Genomic DNA, 25413 nt, shown 5'->3' with positions numbered 1-25413 from the left:
ACCACACACAGCCCAGCTCTCTGTGCTCTCCCTGCCATGCCATAGTTCTGGAGGCAGAGGAAAAAAGGGCTGTCCCAAGTAAAACTCAAATCTCATATGAACTGCTTTGAAAGAGGCAGATCACAAAAAAGGGAGAATAGCAAAACATTTCTTCATTCTGTATTATTATTGAGGTTTCATCCCATCATTTGCCAGTTCTTTGTGCTGTTGGCAGGGTGGGTGTGAGGGTGATGGCTGGAAAATGTGCAGGGGAACAGGGGAAAGCTCAAGGGCAGCCCTGGTGATTTAGGTGAGCTTTGCTATTAAACTCTGTGCATCAAAGTTGTGTTGTATGTTACATGACAGAGTGGTGTGTCCTGTAGATAAATCCAGTTCATGTTCTGTGTCCTGATGTTCCTTATTTTAGCTGAAGTGTGAATGGGAAAGGCAGAAGGGAATTTGCTGCTCCCAGTGCTCCGGTCCCAGGGCAAGTGACCACGGTCTGACTCTGCCAGGGCTCCTGTTGGTCCTGTGGACCAACAAACACCACTTTGGAAATGTGAGGTTTTAACAACACAGTGAAATCTTACTCCAAATAATTTTCTAGATCCTCTAGTGTTTTGTGTAGTTTTCCTTGAGTGGCTGATGCCAATGGTGCTGCAGTGTTTCTCTTAAGGAAAAAGAACAGATAAAATATCTCTTTTTTGAGCCAGACACGTGTGAGCCTCAGAGCTGGGAACGTGCTTTGGGAGATTGTGATACAATTACGTTTTATGTCTACCTATTAAGCATAATGAAGGGTTGGTTGCTGGCCTTAAATTTGGAAAGAGCTTACTGTAGAGCTTAAACCAGAAGTAGATTCCTGTAATTACTGCTTTGCCGTGCGGAGTGTGGCGAGGTAGAGGGAATAAAAACTGTTCATTGTCCAATTGTATTTCCATAACTGCTGCACTTTTAAATGTCTGTTTTGAAAGATAAAATTTTTGTTATACTAATTTTCTGAAGTAAGCTAATAAAAGGCAATGCAGGGAAAAAAAATAATAGAGGTGAAGGATGTCAAATGAACAATGCTTAGAAAACACGGAGCTTCAGCTTCTTCAGTGAGCCCTGCTGCGGTGCTTGAAAAGTCAGTGGCTTTGTTTGTTAAACACAGGGCCACTGTGCTGTTGTGGTTTAGATTTTCTTGAATACGAGATCCTTGATGATGAAATGAAGAATTTTTAAAACTTTCAATTTTATGGTTGCTTTTCTTTGTGCTAGATTAGACAAACGGGGTAAAACTCGAAGGAGTCAGTTCCGAATCTGCTTTTGCTTTTACTTGACGTTGTTCTTGCTGTGTGATGGCAGTATGTCAGGGAAACTTGGATCCCAGCATCAGCTGTTTGGAATTATTGTTTGGATTATATTCAGTTTCAAATGATATAAAATTGTAGTGAGAAATGAGCATTTGTTTATGCTGATAAAATGAGTCTTTCATAGCATACACTTGTTTTGGTTGAACATACTAGTGCATATTATAGCTCAGAATGTCCATTTTTTCAGAGTGATAACATGGCCCCATTCTGTTCTTTGTGTGCATTGGGGACTGGGAACTGCATCAAAGTGGAGGTGTTTCTGCTTCAAGTGAGGAAGAAGAGAGGGAAGACCGAAACTCTTCTTGGCCCTTAGGAAAAAAAAAACACCCCAAAACCACATCCTTTTTCCTCTCCCCTTCAAAAATTTGGCTTACATTCTTAAGAGAGAGGTTTTTGCCTTTTATTTTCCAGCCATCCTTTAAGGTGTGCTCTTCTGGCCTTTCTCCAGTTTGTGGAGCTTCTCTTGGAATAAGTTTTAAGGGGTTGTATTTGACACGTTACTGAAGGCTGCCTTCCACAGTGGTCTGGCTCACATAGAAATGTGAAAAGTTCCCACTACTGAGCTGTAAAGGAATACTGGAAATGGGTTATGCTGAAAAAACCATTTAGATAAAAATGCAATTTTCCCTTCCACATACACTGCTAAGAATTAATAGCACATTCTTCTTAAATGGGTAGTTCTGTATTATATTTTCACCTTAATTAAATTCTTTCCAAAACAGGAGAGTTTCATTTAAAAATGTAGGGCAAAATTAATCTGTCTTTATCTGCAGTGCTTTAAAATATGGGCTTGAGTTCCATGGGCTGGGCACTCCATGGAAAGCAGATGTTGGGTTCCAAGGTGGGTGTCCCATCTCAGGGTGTGCTCCTTACCCTGCTGTCCCAGCTGGGTTTGGGCTGTCACTGTGCTGGTGTGTGCTGTGCATGCCAGCTGTGCTTTCACAGCTCCACTGCTTGGCCAGCAGCCACCACACAGTGGGGACATGAACGTGGCACTTACCAGGGCATTTCTGCCAGAAATAGCCCAAAAGGGAGAAGGGCCAAGCCCATTGTGGCCTTAACCTGTGTTGGTTCATTGTTGCACACCTGGGGCACAGGTGGTGAGCACGAGTGTGGCATGGCCTGGAACAGCATCAGCAAAAACACAGAGACAGTGTTTCAATCACTTCCAATATGTTCCTTTTCTGCAGAAGATACATACATGTCTAATGAAAGAAAGAAGGGGGAATCCTCTGTGGTAGCTGTGAAACTGAAGTGAAGATGCCTCCAGGAAGATTTGCCTGTTCCAGCTAAGAGAAAACCAAAACATATATTCATGCTTTTTAATGGTTCCATTTTTGGTGGAAGGTTTTTAATGTAATAGTGAGAACAGAAGTGTGTGGAAGAAGTAGAGCTGATAAATTCTGCTTCAAAACAGCTTTTCACTGCTGAGTTACAGTGGAGAAAATGCTTTTATTAAATAAAGTGTTTAGTGTTATCATAGTTTTAACAAAATGGTTCCCACATATAAGCCATGCTCATAATGATGGGGAAATGGACACTTTGATATAACTCGAAGTTTCCATGTTAAAAATATGAATTTTGGTGGTAGTGATGCTGCACAGCTTTTAAATAATTTTTGTGACAAATTACCTTTCAGGGGGACTGTGCTTGGGCTTTCTCCTAAAAGGTGAGATACAGGAAGGGTGTGAGGCAATCTGATTGACTAGCACCCAACTAACACTGAGCTTAATCCAGATTCTGTTTTTGAAATGGGTATTTATAGTCATCTTCCGATAGTTTCCTAATCAAACAGCAGCAAATCTGATATTGCTCATTAGGTGCATTACAGAACAGCTGTTTTTTTAGTCACCAAACTTGCCTTTTGTGATTCATTTTCTGTGAATCACCCTAGTTCAGCAAAGAGTGCAGATCACGACTTTTACAGCCAAATATGCAACTTCCTGGAAGCAAATGTCAAAAATTTAAATATTTTAGTGTAGTGCCTTGTAACTTTGCAAGTTTTGTATTAATGGGACATTGGCTCTTCTGTAAAACTTCACTCCTTGGGACAAGCATGGCCATCAGTAGGAGTGTGTGCTCCCTGGTGTGAGTGTTGCCTGGTTCCACTTTAGGTGAGACTTTCTTAGGTGTCACTATTTAATATTTCATGTTTTTTATGTTGGTGCTCAGTGTATCTGCAGGAACTCAGCATGCTGAGTGATGCATTTAAACATTGGCTGCTACAGTAAAAATCTTGATGGCCATTGTTTCAATCAAAAAAACTTTTCTCATCTTCAAAGTCGCTGTTGTTACAATAATTTTCTCTTTGAACATGTCAGAATTCTGTCTTTGATTATAGACTGGATTGTCTCTTGTCATTGCATAATGATTTTTTTTTTTTTTTGGTAGGCAGAGACCTTTTTCAGTTCCTCACAGTTCATCCCCCATCCCAGTACTTCTTTAAAAAAGAGATTGTGTTGAAACCAGGTATTTAAGAGTATAGATCCTCAAGAAAATAACTGGTTTTGACTTTGTATTTTCCTGGGAATTTTATAAAACTGATATGAATTACAGATTTATTTTACAATTTGAACTTAGACTTTTAAATTTTCCCTTTCCCCCCACCCCTTTTCCTTCCTATTGGACCAGAAGTCATTGTTACAGAGATTTTCTGCTACTTTTTAATTTTCTCTTTCTGCAGGAACATAGAAAGAATTGATCTCTGTAATTCTGCCATCACTTGGAAGGATGGATTGATGGATGGATGGATGGATGGTAGTTAAGGTGTCTGACCTGGGGGCCTGATCAGCCAGACCCTCCCTGCCCTGCTCCCTGTCCAGGACTGATGTTGAGCCTTAGGAAGTGCTTGCTGAGGTCTTTTCTGTTGGGAGCTGTTTTAGGGTTTGGTGGTCTGTCCACTCTATAGGATCCAGAGTTTCCATTGCTGTTACAACCCTGAGAGACCTTACAGCTCTCTGAGCATTGTGGTGGGATGAAGGCACCCCGAAAGCAGAGCTCCTCTCTTATTGCTGCTGAGGTGTGGAGTGACTTTCCAGCTTTGTGTACAAAAATGGGTGACACTAGCATCAGACACTGAAGAGACTTAGCCCTTGGGAAAGGGTACTGGGAAATGGATATTATGTAAAAATGGCTGAAGACTCCAGGTGAGATTTGCAGATCCATGCCTGGTTGTGATTACGTGTGTGCTGGCTTCCAGCTGGTCACTCTAAAGCTGTCACATGATGGGTGTATTGCCTCAGAGGTATGACTGAATCCAAGATGCTCCCTCAATGGGGGTTGCCTGCATGCGTCCATGCAAGGGAAGCCTTTGCCACAGAATTACTAAATCCTGACTGTGGTTTTGCCCTCGTGTTTTGTAAGGAAAGAGCTAAAAAGGATTCGCTGTGTCTTTAAACGTGCAGATCCTCAAAACCTCCCTGGGAAGTAGAAGGGGGAAGGGACCCTTTCAGGATTAATTAAACAGAGATGTCTTGCTGTAGACTTCAGGGTTTACTGATAAATGCCAGCCCCTCACCCACGTCTGGTGGTGCTGCTGTTATTTAATCAGGGCCTTGACAAGGAATCTGAGCAATCTTCCCTTTCTCCTCCTCTGTTCCATTTATCTGTCCTCCCAACCTGTTTGTTTGTGTATGGTTAAGTTTTCCATGCCAGGGAGAAGCAGAGTGGAAATGTCAGGGGTCAGGCTGCAGGCAGGGCAGGCAGGAGCAGGCAGGGAGCAGAAAGCCCAGCTCTGCAGCCTTGGAGTTTCTGAGAAACCGGAGATAGGTTGTTCCAGGCACGATTAACTCCTTCAGCACAGCTGCCTTCTGCTTAAGACCTGCAGGAAGGGAGGCAAGGTGGGTGCATTAGGACACTGAACTCAGACTCCATCCCTCTATCCCTGCAGACCTGTGGGTAAGGGTGCTCCTGCTGCCATTTTGCTCACCCTCTTGTTGAAGCCTTGCTGGCCCATCTGCCTTGGCAGCTCTGCTGCTGGGGGATGAGGCTGTGTGGATTCAGACCTGAGCAGGATGGCAGATAGCAGAATTCATTGCAGTACTGTTATGGATACTTGAGTTATTTGGCACATTTCCCAGTGGACAAAATGTTCATCCATGGAGGGCATGATGCTGCTGCTCAGAGACATGGTTTGAGTAGACACATGACTTGGGTTTGTTACTCAGAAGTTAGTTAAAGACCAGTCTGGATACCCTTGGCTTCGAAAAAACTAATTTTGATGTTCTGTCAGTAGACTTGGTATGTCACAGGCTCTGTGGTGGCTCACAGGTGCATCAGCTCCAGCTGATGCTGCCATGGTGGCTGGGTTGGGTGAAGTTTTGGCTGTATGAGTCAAGCTGTTGAACTTGCACTTCACCCCACCTGTGTGAGGGAAAAGCCTCATTCAGGGTGGGGTGGAGGATTTTGTTTGTTTGTTGGGTGATGCCTTTGCATTTGTGTGTGGCAGTGATCAGGTGCTGCAGAGCTGAATCTTGCCTGGTTTGGCAGTGTTTGCCTTGCAGGCAGTGCCCTGCCTGGCACAGCTGCAGGTCCTTACACCCTGCTAGTGGGATGGTCTGTGCTTCTGCACTGACCTGATCTAGACCAGGATAACAGCCCTAGTTACAGATGGGATAGGAATGAATCACAGAGGAGAATCAAGAATTGGGTTGGAAGGGTCATCTCATTGCAGCTGTGGGCAGGGACACCTTTCACTAGACCAGGTTGCTCCAAGCTCCATCCAGGCTGGCCTTGAACACTTGCAGGGCTAGGGCAGGCACAGCTTCTCTGTGGAACCTGTGCCAGTGCTTCAGTACTCACTGAGTAAATAGTTTCTTCTCAATATCCAATCTAATCCTGCCCTCTCTCAGATGGGGGATAGTCCCCCTTGTCTTGTCACTCCAGGCCATGTTAGAAGTCCTTCTGCATCTCGCCTGGAGTTCTGTGGGCTGCTCCATGCAGTGCAGTCTTGGGGATGTGCTGTGCTCCTTGTGCCAGTGCTTGGGTGCTGCTCAGCCCCGTGTCCCTCTCCTGCCCTTGACAGGAGCAACTGGGCTGCTGGCCCTCACTCCCTGGGAAGGTGCCACAGGGCAGAGCCCACACAATCCCCAGCAGAGTGGGATGAACTAATTGCCTGCTGTTCTGTCATTTTCCAGGAGTATTGAAATTGTTGTGGATCATAAATCACGTGAGCATATGGCCGGAAGGAGAACACAGGCCCATATTTCAGCTTTGGGCTGGAAGATGAGACTGTTTGTCCTGTGTTGTACAGGCCCATTTTGTTGATTTACTGGCCTGTGAAACTTTAGAGTTAATTTTTTGTTGAAGCAAGGAAAGTCTGTCTACCTGTGACTTTCCTGCTTGAACAGCTGTTTGCTCCTGATTCGTTGCTATTCTGAGAATTTCATGAAGACTTTCCACAGTGATGTGACAATTGGAAGTAAAAGATGAGCTTATATTTCTCTTATCCTAATAGTGGCACTTACAGCTGTACAAGAATGCCAGGTTTCTTTGTATATTTTTTTTTTCTAATGCTGAATTTCCCTCACTGCCATTGCTCCTCATTTGGTTGTGCATTTCTTCTAATAATTTTTTTTTCTTTTTCTTTCCCTTCAGATAGATTTAATTTTTATGCTGTTCAGTCAAACTCTATTCCTCCATCAGACTTCTGGGCCCCAGCTCAATCACCACACCTTATTGCTGCTTTAGGGGATCTTTCTGAATGTGCCAAGTGAATTATATGACATTTCCATCTCTTTCTGTAGTCAAAATTTAGGATATACCAGAATTTGGGATTTTTTTTTAGAAGAGATCTAGCAAGAATTTGTCCAGGAGGTGCTGGGTTGATAGTATCAGCTCTCAGTCTGATTTGCCAGCACTTAAATGTTTTCCAGCAGAGATTTTGACCCTTCTTTAAGAAGCACAAGCCTCCTGACAATTCTGCTTTTTATAGTTATTTCCTGCAGATTCTTTAGAATTTGCTTGTGAATTACTTGCAAGGGACTTGCAAGCAGTGATTTGGAACCCCCAGTTTTTGGAGTGTCAAGTGTCAAGCTGCTGGTGCTGCTGAGCACAGTGCAGGGAGTGACCCATAGCATCACAAAATGGTTTGGGCAGGAAGAGACCTTAAAACTCATCTTGTTCCACACCCTGCCATGGGCAGGGACACCTTCCACTAGGCCAGGTGCTTAGAGCCCTGTTCAGCCTCTTCTGTCCATCTCTGAACTGTGTCTCTGCAGGTGTCAGCTTTGACCTGAGGTCTCTGGTCTTCCTTTCCTCTTGAAAGTGTAAGTGGTAAAATTCTTGATTCTTCTCTCCTGATGTGTGAGTGGTAAAATTGCTTGAGCACCTTTTGTTTTCATGATCGCTGTTTCCCAGAGTCTCCTCATTCACCCCTGAGACACCAAACTTCAGCTGGAGGTGTCCTAAAGAGAAATGGGATGTTTCAAGGTAGGCTATAAATAAATGGCATAAAAGAGCTAATGATCCTTGATGCTGGTTCTTCTCACTAATGTTAGCCTTTGGTAAACTCCCACTGTGTTTTCAGGGATATCCTTGAACTTGTGTGGTTTAACCCCAAGCATTACTGCACATGATCACCGTTTCTTGGTGTGCAGGAGCCTCAGATGTGTGAGGCCCCTGGGAGAGATTGACTTTGCCTGTGGCAGTTTTGTGTTACGGGCTCTCGTAATTGTGAGTTATAGATGGGGCAGAGCCAGGGAGGAGACAGAGGGACCAAGCAGATCCCTGGCCCAGCCCTGGCAGCCAGGCTGGGTGCAGATCTGACTTTGGGATGTGAGAACAGAGGGGAGCTCTTGGGGAGCAATGTGACAGAACACCTAGAAGTCTTTGGCTGAGAGACTGAAAATATTTCAGAGCTAATTCCCTTCTTTTGCTTGGCTAACAAGTGCTCATTTAATTTGCATCCTGAAACTAAATGACTACAAACAAAGTTCTTTGAAGGGAATCTTCATCTTTAATTCTGTTTTCACTCAAGGAAAATAGTTTTCCATATATGATCTGTAGGGCTTAAATATCCTACTTATTACTGTAATGTCTATTTTCCCCCCCACAATTGCGTGAAAGCTCTTGCACAAATCTGATGGAGCACGGGAATTTATGTGTTTCTCTTTCAGTTTGCTCTGTGCATAATCATGAACTATTCACTGCCTTTAGAAATCCATTGGTACACCCCTTCCCTTGCTAGTGGAAGTTGGCATTTCACCTTATTTTTGGAATGTCCAGGTGGTGATTTAATGCAGAACATTTAAGTAGCATCTTTTTTCTATTTTGGCTTGTCCTGAAATAATACTAGACAGTGTCCAGAACTGGTTTTATTTAAGTGAGAACTTACTGAATGGTTTCATATGACTTCTGTGAAATCAGAAAATTCCACTTTGGATTTTATTGAAAATCTTTTGTTTGCTTGTGCGTTCTGGCAGTCAAGAGATGGCTTTTGAATGGGCTGGAGCTGTGTGTAAAACTGTCATGTGACAGTTTGCGTACATATGAAATAAATTTGAAAGCAAAACCCAGCATTTCCTTACTCATCACGGATGTGTCATTTGTCATTCTTGGTGAAAATAGGCTCAGAGCATTTAGTTAGTGCAAGCAGGTGATGTATGCCAGCAGCATGGAAACACAGGATCTGTCAGCCAGTATTCTTTCCTGCCATGGAGGAGCTCTTCACATGGGGGCTGGATTCAGAGGCAGGGCCTTGTCTGAGACAGCCACCGCCCTTCGGAAGGAGGGGTTATGCGAGAGAATAATAATAATTGTTAGAGAATAAGAATAATTGTTGTAGCCTCTTCCAGTGCCAGGTTTGAGTGTCAGGGTGATGGAGCTGGTGTCTGGGGCTTAGGCAGTTCACTCCTTTCAGAGATGAGCAGAAGTGTTTGGATTTTTTGAGGGGGAAGAACAACAGGCCCTGGAAAATAACTTGGAGCTCCCTGAGGTTTCACTGGTGTTGGATGGCAGCATATGGATGTTGTGAGTGTTGGGTCAGCTGTGCTGGAAGGGGCTGCAGTTGCTGGACTCCCGTTTATTTTCTGTTGGAAGTGTCCAGACATTATCTGACTGTTTTGGCAGTTGGTTTGATTTTTAATGCCAGTTTTCCTTGTCACAGTTCTCACACTGTGCAGAGCTGAGGAGAGCACAGTGTGGGTGATGGCATCAAAGCTGACTAGCAGTTTGGAGCTGTGTGGTTGGGTTAGGCCCCGGTTGGAGGCTCAGCTTTCCATGGCTGTCACAGACAAGCAGTTGTTCACCTGCATAGGGTGGGCATGACCAGCCTGGCAAACAGCAGCACTGCAGCTGGGGTGGGACCTAGTTTGCCAGAATGGTCTTTTGTTCTGTGAGAACCAAACCCCAACATCAGCCACTTCACCAGGGGGGTAGGCAGAACCCACTCTGTGGTTTGTGTTTTGCAGGGAAGCCAGCCTGAGAAGTCAGTGTGTTAAACTGAAAAGAGGAACTGAAGGTAGCCAAAAGAGAGGAAGGATATGAGTTAGAAACAGTCCGTTGTCCCTGTGGCCACCTAGAAAGGTACAGGAGCTGGTGCTGTCCCAAGGCCTGGAGCTTCTGGCTTCTCCAGGGATGCAGAGCTTGCCTTTCTTCTTGGAGAGTCACAGAGCTGGAAAGCAGTGATTTAACAGTAGCCTCCAGAGAAATAAATAGGTGTAGGCAGTTTCACACTTGCCTGTGGAGCCATGGTGGTGTGTTGCTCTCCTGCAGGGCAGTGGCAGCAAGGTGGGGAGCAATGAGCTCCCCATCTCTTGTCTCCTCCTGCCACAGTGGATTTTACAATAGCAATGTCATTGTCCTCATCCACACATCCTTCATTCTGTGTCTTCAAGGTCATGCTACATGTAAGATGAGTGCTGCCTTTTCCATTGATAGGGTTAGCATTTTTCCTACTTCACGTTTTTTTTCACCAGTTTCTTCTGTTTCTTTGTGTGAGCATGTGGCTCACAGTCTGACTGTAATCCTACAGCCTGACAGCAAACTCTTAACGCTGCCGTGGGTTTGGGCAGCCTCCCTGTCGTGGCGTGCACATCCTTCCATTGCTCCTGGTGAAAACAGGAGCAGGAAAAGAGGTCAAGGGAGAAAAAAGAAAAATATGTATTTGCAGCAAGCACTATGTGTCTCCTGTTATCTGAATTCTGTGCAAGCAGCGAGCTCTGATGGAGCCCCATGCCAGCTTGGAGACCACTGAAAACAAAATAAACATCTCTGTAGCACGGGCTCATACACACTCCCTTTAGAGCCTCAGGCACCTCCAATTAATCAAGCTGTCTGTGGAGGAAGGGCCTGTGAGGACCAGAGGATGCTGCCAGAGCTGATGGGCTGATGAAGGGGTGGGCAGCAAGCAGCATTAGGGGTGAACAGACTGTGTGTTAGCCTGGGTGTGCCATGCCTTTGGGTGAGTCTTGTCTGTATTGCAGCAAAGTCAGAGCTTTAATCCTGGTTTGCAGGATATACGAGTGCTGTGGGAGGGTGCTCAGCTCTGTGCACGCATGTTTGATGAAGAGCCCTTCCTCCTTCCGTGAGAAAGGCTCTCAGAGAGCGCTCAGCTGGCTGGGCCTTGACAATAAATTGAGGGGCTGACCAAGCCAAATGGCTTCTTGAAATGTCATGGAGTGAAATGTGGCCCATACCCTGGAGCTGGGGTGTCTCTGCTGAGTGCTTCTGGTCAGCAGTGTGAGGAGTCACCTGTCCCCATTTCCGCTGAATGAGTCCTTGGTTGGCATCAGCTGCTCACCTTAACCACCAGCACTGAATTCTGTGCATACAGAGCAGGGAGCAGGAGGGGAGAGCAGCACCTTTAAGTGTCTTATGAGCAGGGATTACACAGAATAAATGAAGAAGTAAAATCAAATTAAGAGGAATGTTCTAATAATGGGTAGTTGGGGCTTTTCCTTGGGTGCCAGCAGAGCTGGGTGCTGCCAGTCCGGGCTCAGAGGGAGTCTGTGCCCTGCAAGCATTGGGAACAGCAGAGACATCCAGCCCACAGCAGACACAGATTGTCAGGGGTGAAGACACCTGAAAGCCATGCAGGTTTATGGTGTAAGCAGGTGCCATGTTTGTGTCTAGGAGCAAATGCAAGCTCTTGCCTCCTTGTATTCCAGGGTCAAGAAAATGCCTTTGTCAAGGACTTTGTCAGTGCTGCAGAGGTGAGGAAGGAGATTGCTCATTTGTTTACCAACACAAATGAACTAGTTGTGTTTAAAAATAAAATTTTAAAAATACAATTTCAGGAATAAATTAATCTGTGGAGACTAGGTCCAGTGTCCAGGGAAACATGAAATGTTTTCAGACCTTATTTTTCTCAAAAACTGAAAAGAGATGCTTCTGTGCTGTGTACAAATGCAGAGCTATGTGCCTGAACCAATATGTCAAACTGTCATGTGGGAGATTTGGTGAAAAACATCTTGTCCTAAGGGAATAATTTTAAACACTATATGTAGGTTTGCTGCCTCATAAGGGATCATTACTCAAATCTATTCCCTCTTATGGTAGCTTGGCCTCTGCTTAACGGGCAGGGAGTGAAGGGAAGCCCATTAACGCGTCCTTTAAGAGTGGTTATCAGATGGTCGAGGGGAAGCAGATCTCTGACCAGGGAATATCGTGTTATTGGCCAAATCCTGCGATTCAGCCTTAACAAGATGAGTAGCAGTGCAGGGCCTTCACGCTCGGCTGGCCATCGAGGGCGGCGGCGGGGCCGTGCTGAGCCGGGCAGCCGGACCCTGGGCAGCGCAGCCGTGTCACAGCGGTGAGCCAGTGTAAGGGATGAGCCCTGCGGCAAGGAGCCGTGCGAGGGATCTTCACCTCCTGTTTGTCACTTCAATCTCCAAGGAGCGCTGAAATGTGGAGTGGAACCCACTCCCAACCAGACCCCTACCAGACTGTGTCTGTGCTCTCGCTCCTGTGTCTCGCTGCTTTCCGTCCTTTTGTTGGTGGTGGTTTTGGTAAAAATGAGAAGGATGGCAGAAGCAGCACCTGAAGAGCAGCATCAGATCCTGGTGTCTCAGCATAGCATCTGCAGTTGCCTTGGCTACACCAGCCCTCCCTCAATTAGCCTCCTCTCTGAGAAGAAGATGCACTCAATGTGTGGTAGCTGTGCATGTGAACTTGTTTTTAATGGGATTACTTTACTTAAAAACTGGGACACCTCTGGGTTTGCACAGTGCTCGGTGGGGTTGTCACAGTAAAGAGAACAAGTTTGTGTTTTCATAATGCATAAGAAGATGCTACATGACAAAAGAGGCTTTATATTGAGCAGCTTAACTGCTCAGGGTCTCACAAAAAAGGGAGAAGGAAGCTGGAGGGGACTGAAGGTGTGTACACATGCTGTCTGCAGAGTAAGGTGAATGCCAGGGTCTAACCTCACTAAAGAAATGTGTTTTTTCTGAGATGATATGCAAAAGCAGTCTGCAGTGTGTGTATTGAATTTTTTTGTGGTGCAGAACTCCTGGTTCTCTTCCTGTGTCCCAGCTGCAGGCTCCAACGCTGCTGGCCAGGCTCCTGGGTTAGTCACCACGCTGCCATTAATGCTGTGTAAACAAACAAACAAACAAACAGCAACCTTTTCTTTTTGAAGGCTGTGTGCCTTTGCAAAGTAGAGCAGAACGAAAGAGCAGCTTCCCAAATGTGCAAGGTCAGAGCAGAGGGTCGGGCCTGGAGGGAGGCTGAGGAGCCTGTCTGGGCACTCTCTTCTCGCTGTTTGTCTGGGGCTGAATGGCTGGAATGTGTTTGGCTGGGTAAAGCTTGGTCAGAAGCTCTTGCCTAAAAGCAAACTGGCTCTTGAGACCACCGCAGCATCACCAACAGCACTGGGAAAGGACACCACCATGGGAGAGTATTTTCCAGACTTCTCTTGGTCTTTGGTCACTTCACTGCTTTGAGTTTCATGCCTTTCACATGAACATGACATGAGCTTATAGATGATGTTTGATTTCTTACCTCTGCTTCAGCATTTGCTGTTTCCAAGTGGCACATGCTGTCCTTTGTGCAGGGTGGTTGTGCTTTTGTCAGTCCCGCTTTCTGTGTCATGTCCTTTGGCTTGGAGGGGAAGTCTCCACCCAGACCATCTCGAAATCTTGGGTGTGGAGGATGGCCCTTATTAGAAGTGTACTGCTTTTTTTAATAACACAAATTTCTTGCAGGAGTTTCTAATACAGGCAGTTGTGCAGTTTAAAGGTAATTTGTTTGAAAATTCCCTGCTTTCAGTGAGCTACTTTGTGACTGACAATGATTTATCTGGAACTTGGCAGCTGTGAGGCAATGATGCATTACCTGACTAATTTTAACGTGCCGAGTCACGTCCATGCTCAGGACTGTGGACACTGTGCCTGGGGAGTGCCAGGACAGTGTGGCTGTGAGGGAGGAGGCAGACAGGATGGCTGGTGAAATAGGTCTGCTGGGAGAGTTACTGTTCTGGACAAGCATCAGGCAGTACCTCATGCTTAAGAACATAATTCTCACCAGGTGGATCAGCACAACTTTAATTTTTTGCTGCAAAGGTTTTTTTTCCTGGAAAGCATCATGCTTTTGTCAAGACAGAAATACTGGAAAAAAGTAAATTGCACTGAAAATTTCCATCCAGATTGGCTTTGAGAATTCTTGTGCCAGTGCAAGCTTTGCTGGGAGCTCTCTTTGTTTTGGATTTGAATACGTCACTTTCTGTGCTTGTTAAGGACAGACAGGAGAGCTGGAGCTCCCACACTGGTGTCCCATGGTGAGCAAGGCTTGTGTGGACAGTGTCAGTCACTATTGGCTTTGCAAACTGAGGTGAGTTCCTGCTCACCTCTTTTACTTGGGTTTTCCTCTCAAGCCAAGGAATCTTGTTCATCTATGTGGGACAGATTTTGTTTTGATTTCTTTATCAATAGTTTGCTTATGGATTTTATTCACAGCAAATGGCTTAGAAAGAATTTGCTGATTTACAAACAAATAAGCCTAATTTTTTATTCTCTAATTCCTTGTGGCACATGAACTTGTTTATGTAGTTGTTGCTGAGAAGCAGCTCTGTTGTAGGTGTTGGGGTGCACAGCTGGTGCAGGGGAGCTCTGGCTGCGATCCCAGCCTGGGAATGTGCCACCTCTGCCTTGGCTGTTGGGGGTCTCCTGCAGCCCTTGTAGAAGCACTGCTAGGACCCCTGGGCCCCTTGTGGCAGCAGTTCAGCTGTGGGACTCTTTCCTCTTTCTGTGCAGGAGAGGAAGAGAGCTGCTGTCACAAGGACTAATCTCGAGGCGCTGGCTCTTCCTGTGCCGAGCCCAGCATGTCCTGTGCAGTCAGGGAGACCTAAGAATAAAAACAGTGGGTACTGCGTGTCTTGTGAGCAAATACAAGTAAGGAAAACATTTCCTGTTCACAATTTTCTGCACAATCCCATCTGAGCTTTGACTATTTTATAAATAAAAAATGTCTTAGGTATACTTGCATTCTGGACAGTAAGTTTAATTGAACACCTGATCAAATGGTGGTTATTCAGGGAGTCTGAGGTTTTTGCCCTGCCCTGTGATTTTCCCAAAGCTGTAGGACTCAGGGGTGACAGGAAAGAAGAGCAGAAGCTCCATGTGCTGGGAAGGGATCTGTGCCAGCACCTCTTTGCCTGCTGGAACTTTGGGTATCACACCGCAGCCTCCGCTCCATGCTTCTGCTGAGCCCCTCAGTGCTGCCTATTTATTAAAACTGACTAAAACCACCCAACACCAGCTGCAGGGAGCTGGAATCCATTTGGTTATAGATATTGTGAGCACCTTTGCCCTGCTGCTGCTGCTGCTGGATCCTCGACTGGAGCAGCACAGGAGGGTGCCTGGAGAAAAGCAAGCACAGGGCCCAACTGAGGTGTGCAGTGGAGCTCTGTGGGGATTTTGCACATTGCAGCATTAACCCAGAGCAGGGCTGAGCAGGCAGCAGTGCTGCTCTGGAGCCTGATTCCTTCTCCCCAGCATTGATGGCATCACATCCTCAGATTCTTGGTAGTTCCTGTGTTGGTGGTGTTATGCTGTTTTAGATATGAGCATCTCTGACATCCTGTGATAATCAAGCATTGAAAGCCTTTCCCAGTTTAAACCAGGGACTTCCAGGCTAGTTTAACATTATTTTTTAATATTATTGTGATTGTGTAACAAGCTGTTCAGTTCTAGTGTTGTGTCTGGTATAGCAGGAGGTTCAGTGAAAGTAATATGAGTTGCCCCATGAAATGTGGTATCCCTACACTGCTTGGCTTTGTGGAGCAGGAGAAAGGTGATGGGAGGAAAAGTCCTGAGATGTTAAACATTTACAGCTGGTTTTTGGCATCTTTGTCATGTTCTACCCATTTTAGCTACTCTTCACATGAACTGTAAAAGCTGGAGGAAAAAGGCTTAGGGACATTGTTTAGGATGTTTCAGTTAATGTCTTACATTTCTGTGGTTAACAGAAACTAATGATAGCTAAAGATCATACAAAGTTCTAAAATGAATGAATTTTAAGAAAAATGTTATCATAGTGCTCCTTTAAGATGCGAAGAGGGAGACTGATGCTGGTGCTGACCACGAGGGCACGGAGGGTTTGGGGTTGGCTTCCTGCTTGGTGGTGTTTCATCATCCATTTCCAGCGGAGAGGGAAAGTTCCCAATTGTGCTGCGGTCTAGGACACACTCATCAGTCCCAGGTCCATTCAGACACATCGCTGGTTTCTCTCAGGTGCTGGGTGTTCTTCTGGCCTGGTGAACAAGATCTCACTTCAGGCTGGGCAGGCAGAGCCATACCTTTGGTGGTGACTCGGAGATGCAGGAGAGGGGGGCGGCCGGTGGGGAGAGGGTGTAGCAACACCGCAGGCAGGCTGTGAGTCGCTGGGGTCGCAGGCTGTGAGTTTGATGGGGTTGCACATCACAGGTCTCTCCTAACCTCTCTCTGTGAACCCTTTGCAGCCCACGACCTTCCCCCGAGCAAGACAGCGGCGGCAGCGGCGCAGACGGGCGCGCACCTGCAGTGCCTCTCGGTGCACTGCACGGACGACGTGGGCGAGGCCAAGGGCCGGACTGCGGTGCCGACGTGGAGGTCCCTGCACTCGGACATCTCCAACAGATTCGGGACTTTTGTGGCTGCCCTGACTTGAACAAAAGGAATTATTATTTTTTTTTTCTTTTTTTTTTTTTTTTTTAATTTCAAAGGGCCGCTACTGCTAGGTGGACTATTTTTCTAGGTTGGTACCTGCTTAGTGGCATATGGACTGGAAAGGGTTAATTTAAAGTAAACCTCAACTTTTTTTTAATCTTCTGCCACAGTATGTTACCAGTGTTAACCCTTCTGCAGTTAGCACACTTTTGCTTAAGATTTTCCTGCTAGACCACTTTTTCCCATTATTCTGTAACCTTGGCATACATTTATAGATGAGGCCTTTTCCTTTTTCATCTCAGTGTGTGTCCAAGTCACGTATGTCATAATAAGACAAAGATTCTCCTCTTCCTCCTCCTCCTCCTTTTCTTCCTCATTTGCTTTGGTTTTTTTTCTTTTTTTTTTTTTTTTTTTTTTTGTTTTGTTTTGTTTTGCTTTGTTCAGTGCTTACTAGGATGGTGATCCTGAGGAGCAGCAGTTCAGGAATAAACACCAGTGAAAGCGAAATGGTCAGCATTAAATCATATGTTACAGTGACACCCAGCCTTTGCCAGTCTCATACCAACCAAGCAGTTGATGCTCTGTTGAATGTTCAGGCATGGACCTGCCCTTTCCTGAGAGAATGAGGCTCTGATATCAGCCCTGTTTTGCTCTGTGCCTCCTGGTGAGGCCACAATGTTCCTTCCTGTGTGTACCCTGGGATGGAGCTCTGTCATGAATGGGCTGGTTCAGGCACAGCAGGGAAGGTATGGAGAGGTTTTTCTAAATAAGTTTTATAGTCATTATCTCTTCCTCCAAAGGCCCAGGCTCCTTCTTGCTTGCCTGGGCCTGATGGTGCTCCTGCATTTCCCACTTTATTGATAATGGAGAAGAAAATCCCCTGCACCCTGCCTACTTTTTGCCCATTTTAAAGTGCAGAAAGATGCTGTTGATTGGCAACAGGTCCAGTGTCCCCTGCACTTGCCTGGGGGTGCCCCAGCCCCTGTCACAACAGGTCTCAGTGCCGTGGTAGACGTTAGGGATGGCCCAGATTGGAAGATGCACAGGGCTGTGTGCCCAGGGGTGGCATTTCCTAATCTGCCAGGGCAGGGAGACCTGGTGTCAGAATCCCCCAAACTCATTCAAGGCCCCATTTCTGTCACACACTGAAGAACAGCGTTGCTGGATGCACACAATAAAAGGAAAGCCATACTTTCCTGCTTGGGCTAGATAATGCTCATTCAAAATGAAAGTTGGAAGCAAACCAGATAAAGCCACAGCTGACACGATGGGCTGATTCTCCAGTGGTTTTATGTCACACTGTCCATGATTTGTGTGTCCCTGTGCCCAGGAGTGGCTCTGTCCTGCCCCGTGCCTGCAGCTCGCCTCCCACAGCTCCTGGAGCTCAGGAACACCACTAGAGGGTTTGTTTTGGTTGTGAAATAAAGGTTGGCCTCTCTAGGGTTATTTATTCATGATTTCACAAATGTGTCCCTGCTGAAGGGACAGAGTTGAAGACTGCTTTATATGTTATCTTTGATGATTGTGCTGGGTCTTTAATTATTTTGAGGTAATATTCTTGGTAGACACCAACGGAGAGGAAATTCTGCCTAAAAAGCTAAAGGTGGTCTGGAATTCTCACTCTCAGTCATATGTGGCTTCAGAGAGACTCACAGTGTTTGGAAATGTGATTTGAATGTGCTCTTATTAACCATGCATGGATTGATTTATGGGTCTGGTCAATGAATTGACTTTGGATAAATTTGGATAGTTTTTAATCTTGGTTTTCAATATTATTTTACTTTGTATTAAAGCTGGAGCTTCCATGAGGATGAGGATTTTTGCCCATCCTGAAGCAACTGGCTGTGAAGCTGCCTCACACCCACTTGGTTTGGATCAAAAAGCTGGGATGGTTTGTACCTCTGTCAGGGTGTGCAACCAGGAGTGCAGGCTCCTCCTGCACCTGCAATAAAATGTCACCATCCCCACTAAAGTATCTCCTAGCAATCACTGTCAGTCCCCTTACAGAAGGTGCCTCTTTGCCTGTGATTCCTCAAGTCCTGGCTTACCTAAGTATGTGTTTGATTTTAAATCCTGTCAGCAGAGCACGTGTGCTGCTGTGGGGGGCCCTGGGGTAGCAGCAGTCACTGAGTTCCATCACTCACAGCTGAAAATTTCAGCCAAGTTCATTGTCTGGTGGCATTCCTGCTCGGAGTGCAGTCCCTTGCCTTGTGCTTTGTTTTTAGTTTTTCCTGCTGCACTGAAGAGAACAGGTTTTTCAGGCTTCCTGAGGTCAGGGATGCACACCCTGTGCCATGGGAAGGAACCTGTCAGGGAACACCGAGTTCAGATGCTTTTAAAGAGGAATCCCTGTTTGAGTGGAGCTGTGGTGGCTTGGTCTCAGCACCCAGTTCTGCTGGCTCATTCTCAGCAGCTTGCACTTCTCTCCTGGAGTGTTGTTCTCATCCACTTGGAACTTGCTTTTTCACTTGCTTATGGAAATGCAGAGCGTAAGCAATTCCTTTAAAATCAGTGGAATCCTGTGAGGTGCGGAGGTGTCCTGAGGCCAGGGGCTGTGTCTCCAGTGCTGAGCTGTGCAGGGTGGAGCCCTGGGTGTTGTGGCACTTTGCCACCCCTGGCTCTGCCCTGGGCAGTGGGTGCAGTGCAGGGTTGGGACTGTCAGAGTGGGAGGAGGTGAGGCAGTGGCTGGCTGTGTGCTGGAGTTTACCTGAATCAAACAGTCACACACAGTCCTCCTGCTGACCTTCTGTCTGATCTTGATTGAAGAAGCTCTGCTTGAGGCAGCTGTTAGCCAGAACCAACCAAACCTGTGCTTTTAGGGTTTTGTTGCTTTTTTGCCAAAGATCAGAACAGAAATTCTGTGTTCTGACCAGGACAAGCATCATGTCCTGCTCATCACCTGGGGATGTGGTACTGACAGCATATACAAGGTTCAAGCATATACCAGGTTCAAGCTTTCTCACAGTGCTGGTGGCACCTGCAGTAATTTCATTGTACCCATTTTCTCCATTGATTTTACACTGAATGCACTGATCAGTTTTTTTAACACATATAAAGTGTCAGCATGGCCTGACACATTATTTTCTAAATAATGATATTCCAACTGAAATATGTTTGGGAGCTGTAGGTAAAAGCCAGTTGTGGAAGAGGTAAGTTGCACTCTTGTGGAGAGGGAAACTGAGGCACAGACAGCAGCAAGAGACTGAGGGAACAGTGGCAGGGCTGAGCTGCACTGACGTCTGACCTCTGCTTGCTGCAGAGCCCCATGCCCGAGGCTCACCTCCTTCGGAGCCAAGTTGGGTCAACAGGGGGAGAATTTTATCAGATACATGTTCCCCAAATGCCTGGGAGAAACCTCCCCTGTGTGTCCTACATGGCTTCCAGATGGGGACAGCTGGACACGAAGGCAAAGAGGGGTGGCAGGATGCACAATCTGCCTTAGGTTGGGAACAGCAGCTACAGTGTGGCTTTGCCTTTTGCCCTGGGGATTCTCCCTGGCTGGCTGGGCTGGGGGAGCCAGGACATTCCCCATCTCCTGGCCCTGTGCCCTGGCTCCCTCTGTGTTCCCTAAAAAACCCTGTGCTTGGTCTGCAGTTTACAGTGTTGTAGCAAACCAAGCAAAATTTCCTTTGCATTTCAATTGGGAGGAGCGATCAAATACCTCTTTGCCAAAAAAGGACAGAATAGGCCTCATTTATTAAATACTCCTGCAGATTTTCTCCAGATCACATTCTCTTGGGGTTACTTGCTCTCTGCTGTTTGAGCATCAGTAAAGGGGCTTTAGGCTTGTTGCTTACTTAAGGTTTTCACAGTGTCTGAGAGTGGAAGGGGATGAGCACCAGAATTCTGTCACCTGGATCACCTGGGGAGGTGTGCAGGTCCTGTGGTCCCCATGGCACTCTGGGGCTGGACTTCCAGGCACCACCACCAAGGCAAAAAGTTCCAGTTTTGGGAGGTGGAAAGGATGAGGTGAGCAGCAGTGGGATGGGCACTGGGTGGGTGGGTTGGACAACAGAAATCAAACTGGTACATTTGACTTATTTTTGTTAAGCTGCAGTGTAAGGTTTTGTCAGCTACTGGATTCACAGCTGTTCAAGGGATGGTGTGTAAGAGCATAACCCATTTTTTGTAGAATTGTTTCTTCTTTAATGCTTAAGGCTAATGGAGGAAATAGTCTAATTTTGTCTTAGAAATTCTCTATTAAAATTGTTGCTTTGAGTCCATCCGCTCATAGGTTCTGACTGATGAAACTGCAGGTTCTGATTTCCAGCAGTTATAACTTTATCACTATTCACTACACAAGAATATTACAGCTTTAAAACAGCCTTAAGCAAAAGGATATTATTTCTTTGTACTAAATTTGGTTCATGGAAAAGAAAAAAAAAGAAACCTCAAAACACTGGTAATCCGTACTGCATTAGCAAACTCTTCTGAAAAATGTTATTGCACATGTAAAATATGAAAACTTGACTCTGCTGTGTGTTAGGCAATCCTGTAATCTTTTTTTTTTTTTTTTTTTTTTTTTTAATTCTTGTTAAATTCATTTCCTAAATGCTTGGTTGGAAGACTGTGACGATAGCTCATGAAATTGAGTGTTATTTTTCTTTCTTTTTTTTTTTAAATATGTAAAGTGCAGTCTTCTGTATTCCTGCATATTGTACATATCTGTATATGTTTTACTGAGCAACTAAATAACAATAAATATGATGTTAATGGTGGCTACTCTATATTTCATACCAGGTTTGTTGATTTTTTTTAGCAACTCCTTTTTCCCAGAGGTGTGAAGAAGTGAATGGATACTGCTCATATTCGGGTAAGTTCTGGACCTTGTGATGGGTACAAATTTGCCCATGACCTCAGGAAATGTGAGCTGGTGGCCCTGTCTGTACACTGAGGTTGTTGGTACCCTCTTTGCTGCTGGGGGGTGGAGATGTCTGTGCAGCTCTGCCCAGATGCTGCCATGGGATCTTGGGGCTGTCCTGCTCTCTGTGGCAGTGTCTCTCCTCTGGTCACTGGAGCTTGTCCAGAGGGGCCAGAGCGTGCCTGGAGCTGCTGGGCAGTGGGAGCAGCCCCTGGGGTAGCTCCCCAAGCCCCCAGCCCTGCTCCTCCTTTGTCCTAGTTGTTCAGTAAAACTGCCCACGAGCTCTGTTAATGGTTGGATTCACACAGCTCCTCCAGCACACGAGGCCATTTCTTGGCTCCCAGATCTCCCACTGTGCAAAGGCTCCTTTGCTTCTGCCAGCAGCTGGAGCAGCCCCTCCTGCTCCAGCTATGCTCCACCCCAAGCTCCTGCTTCCAGAAAGGCAGCAGGAGCTCCCTGCTCACTGCACATCACATTAACAGATGAAAATCAACTGAGTGGGCTTTGATTTCTGCTCTTGACACTGGCTTTGCTTGTCACCTGGTAATGTCACCTCTGCTGATGCTGGCACGGTGCCTGCCTATCCCAAACACTCGCCTTCATCCCAGGGCACTGTGCTCAGAGACTCACCTGGCTTGTGTCAGAGTTAAGCATGGATTATAGTTTATTAAGTAAAGAAAAGCAAGTGGTTGGTCCTGGAGCTTTTACACTTCTTGCTCTCCTAATCATTTCCTGTGGCTTGTGACTGTGCTGAGAGCTGAAATCTGTCTGTAGCTGCATCTCTCTGCCCAAGCCATTTAACTGATTTAATTATGTCCTTTGAGTTACTTTCTGCATGAGGCTTTGGAATTCCTCTCATGAAGACTGTAAATATGTGTTGTATGTTCAGCAGTCAGGAATCCATTGGCAGTGCAGCTGGATTCCATGTGCTGGGATCTGCTCGGCCCCTCTGTGGCCACCATGTGTGGCTGCTGGGCAGCTCTGCCCCTGCAGTGCCAGCCAACATTCCTGCAGTGCTGTCTGGGGGCTCCTGTGTGTGATCCAGAGTCGTTCAAACCCCCTCATCCCCTGCTGTTTGGGTGAGTTGCTTGCAGCTGGCTGCTGGTGCTATGGGAGTACAGCAGAAGGCATCTCTCTCCATAAAAAAAAAGGTAAATAAACACAGGAATGAAAGTTTGAGTCAATGGCATCCTTTTGGCTGAGAAAGTTGTTAGAAAATAGAATCCCATTGTAATGGATTTCTTTTAATACTGACTATTTCTGAAATCCCTAGGTCATATTCCTGAAGTTGTTACTCTCCTGCCTGGGAGACAATTTGGAGCTCCCCCAGCAGTTTGGCATTATGGCCAATAACATCACATATATTTTGCTTGTAAAATGTTTATATTTTGCTTGTGAAATGTTTAAAAACTCTCTGCTCAGGTGAGCTCTGTGAGGCTGTGCCTACAGGGCAGAGGAGTGGATGGGGGTGATGTCTCTTCTAAGCTCTCCTTTCTGAGGTGTTGGCAGAGCTCAGTAATGACAGTGCAGGAAGTGGAGGTGACAAGACCTGAAGAAAGCCATGTAGATCATCTTTGGTTCATTAGTGCAGGGCTGTGCCCTGTTTCCTAATGCCCAGAGCTCTGACCAGCACAACCAAAATGGACAGGGTGGTGGGGGTCCTTAACCTTTTAGTGAAAAAGAATAAAAGCAACCAACCCAACATCCCTTCATTCCAGCTGTGGAGTGGGGATGATGTTCGGGGTGATGGAAGGGGATTCATGGCTGCCTATTTGCAGCACTGGCAGGTAGCAGAGGGTTTGGGAGGTGCCAGGGGTGCTCTGACAGGACCTGGGGGTCCCTGGTCTTGGGACAGCATGTGGTGGGATATGGGAGGAGGGATCTGTGGCTCCTTTGTGTTCTCACCTGGCCATGGACACGTGTCACCATGTCACCATGGCTGAGCCTGTTTCCTTTTAGATCATGCCTGTGTCACACCTGTGAAACAAGCAACAGAGGAGGAGCCCTGGTCAATGGTTGCTGTGTCCTCTTAGGGGTTTCTGTTAGCAGTGCACAGACAAAGGAGCTGTTGAAGTGTCACCCTAAATGTGATATTGAAACACTCATTTCAGCCTCCACCTCGAAGAAGGCTGAGTAGTTTAATGCTATGAGGGATGCTATGTTCTGCCAAAACATCCTCCTGCTTTGGGGTTAACTGCTGGAGAATATTCAGGGCTGAGCTTCAGGAGGTGGGAACTTTTCTCAATTTCCTTTTATCCTCTGCAAAATGCCCCTGTCTCCCTTCCCCCTTTCTTCCCCCCACCCCCTTTTCTCTTTATAAAGCTGGAATTCTTCCAGACTCTGCTCTGGGCTTGCAAGAAAACTTTACTGTGTAAATTTGCTCTTTGTGTTGGGAGTCCTTTGTTTAAACAGCATTGTGAGCTTGCTGGGGAGGGATGGAAAGAGGGGGAGCTGGGAGGAAGAATTTGAAAAGCCCTGACCCCTGATGAATAAAATCCAGCACATTAACACATTCTTCAATAAATTCATGATTGCAGATAAGGTGGGAGTCCCCAGGGCCGGGCTTTTCATTAACCCCCTGCTGACTAACCCAAACAGACGGAGTGTTTTGTCAGCGCCAGGACAAGCAGAGCCCTTTTGTGGTGGAGGGGCCGGGTGAGCATGGGGAGCGCTCCTCCAGGAAGCCAGGTTACAAAATGGGACTCTATTTCAGAACAAACTCCTTTTGGTTAGTTTGATGAGATTACAGAAAGGAAAAGGCTTTAACAAGGGGCTTATTGAAGCTAAGTAACTGTTCTGAATACAGTGAGGACCAGGGCAGAAAACATATGATTCCCAAGTAAACAGGCGCCTCAACAGCATGGCTGGAACAACGGAGATGGACATGGTCCGTGTGGTTCTTCTTGGACACATGAACCTGTGTGGGAGCCCTGCAATAACCTGTGCACTGCACCCTGCACTGCAGGGCTGGGCTGGAGAGTGCCCTTGGAGGGACACGAGCACCATGTCCACAGTGTGCCTTGCCCAAGGTTTTCAGCCTCTGAAACCTTATTTGTTCCTCTGGTGGGAAGTCTCCTGCAGGAAATATTTTGCTTTTGTGGAAACCTATCCCCAGAATGCTTCCCTCCCACATTAGGGAGGTGTTCTGGGTTGTTTATTAGAATACCTACATTTTTGAAAGCTCTGAATTCTGTGCCTTGTGCTCTTGGTCAGCCAAGTAACTCAGAGTATCACTCAGCCGAAAGAAAAGTGTTTTGGGGGTGAAATGCAGGAAAATCCTGAGTTTGTCTCAGGTTCCTGCTGCCTGCTAGTGATGAGGCTGTGCTTTTCCTATTCTGCCCACCCTCTCAGGAGGTTACAACCTGTGGTGGACTCTAAGCTTTTCACAGAGCAGAATCCTGTCCTTTGGGAGTAAACTCCTGCACAGGACAGTGCACCCAGAACCAGGTGGGGCATGCACACCCCTCCTGCAGACATGCACATCCCGCTGGGAAGCACATGAGGGATGCAGTGCTGGGGCTGGGGGGGGCTGGGGGCTGCAGGCAGCATCAGCCCTGCCAACTCCCCCCTGAGCTCTGCAGGCTCAACCTTCTTTCTCTGCTGTGTTTTTGGTGTGCACTTTCATTTACCTGCAAGATACAATATTAAATTATTTCCCATTGCTGCTAACAGAAGCTTTTTGCTAATTTCCATGGAAAATAAATTCCTCTCTTTTAGGGGAGCTGAAGTGTTCCAGCTGACTGCTCCTGGCCCCATCAGCATTGTGTCTCCTCTCCTAAATGCAAGGGTAGGTGCTGGGTTTGATGCCTCAGGACGTGACTGGTGCAGCCTCCACTCTGTGCTGAGCTCCTGGCCTGGCCAGCAGCTCTGTGGTGATATAGGGGAAGTGGTTGACAATTTAAGCCTGCAATCCCTTGTAAACAAACATTGTGTCTGCTGTGTCCTTCTCTCCCAGCAGCAAACATGGCAGGGGCTCCTTTGCAGTCTGTGTGAAACTATTTACATTTCTGATGTTAATGAAGATAGAGAAATATTGTATTTGTATTAAAATCAAATTATCTCAATTCATGTCCCTCAATGTCCCTTGTTCTTGATGTAGTGAGATTGAACATTGTCAGTTTCCCTAATTAATGGC

General features: G+C 46.3%; 1 protein-coding gene across 1 annotated transcript in view; it reads left to right on the top strand.

Annotated features, from left to right (window-relative positions):
- MN1 (MN1 proto-oncogene, transcriptional regulator) overlaps window positions 1–21144 on the top strand; it is a 34675-nt gene extending 13531 nt beyond the window's left edge. The window contains exon 2 of the mRNA XM_005488945.4: window positions 16231–21144. Within this exon, the coding sequence (XP_005489002.2) occupies window positions 16231–16418 (188 nt within the window). The 3' untranslated portion in view covers window positions 16419–21144. The remainder of the gene's footprint in view (window positions 1–16230) is intronic.
- The last annotated feature ends 4269 nt before the right edge of the window (window positions 21145–25413 follow it).

The sequence above is a fragment of the Zonotrichia albicollis genome, chromosome 18 (assembly GCF_047830755.1).
Source record: "Zonotrichia albicollis isolate bZonAlb1 chromosome 18, bZonAlb1.hap1, whole genome shotgun sequence".
NCBI classification, from domain to species: domain Eukaryota; kingdom Metazoa; phylum Chordata; class Aves; order Passeriformes; family Passerellidae; genus Zonotrichia; species Zonotrichia albicollis.
This window is presented reverse-complemented; position numbering and strand designations above follow the sequence as displayed.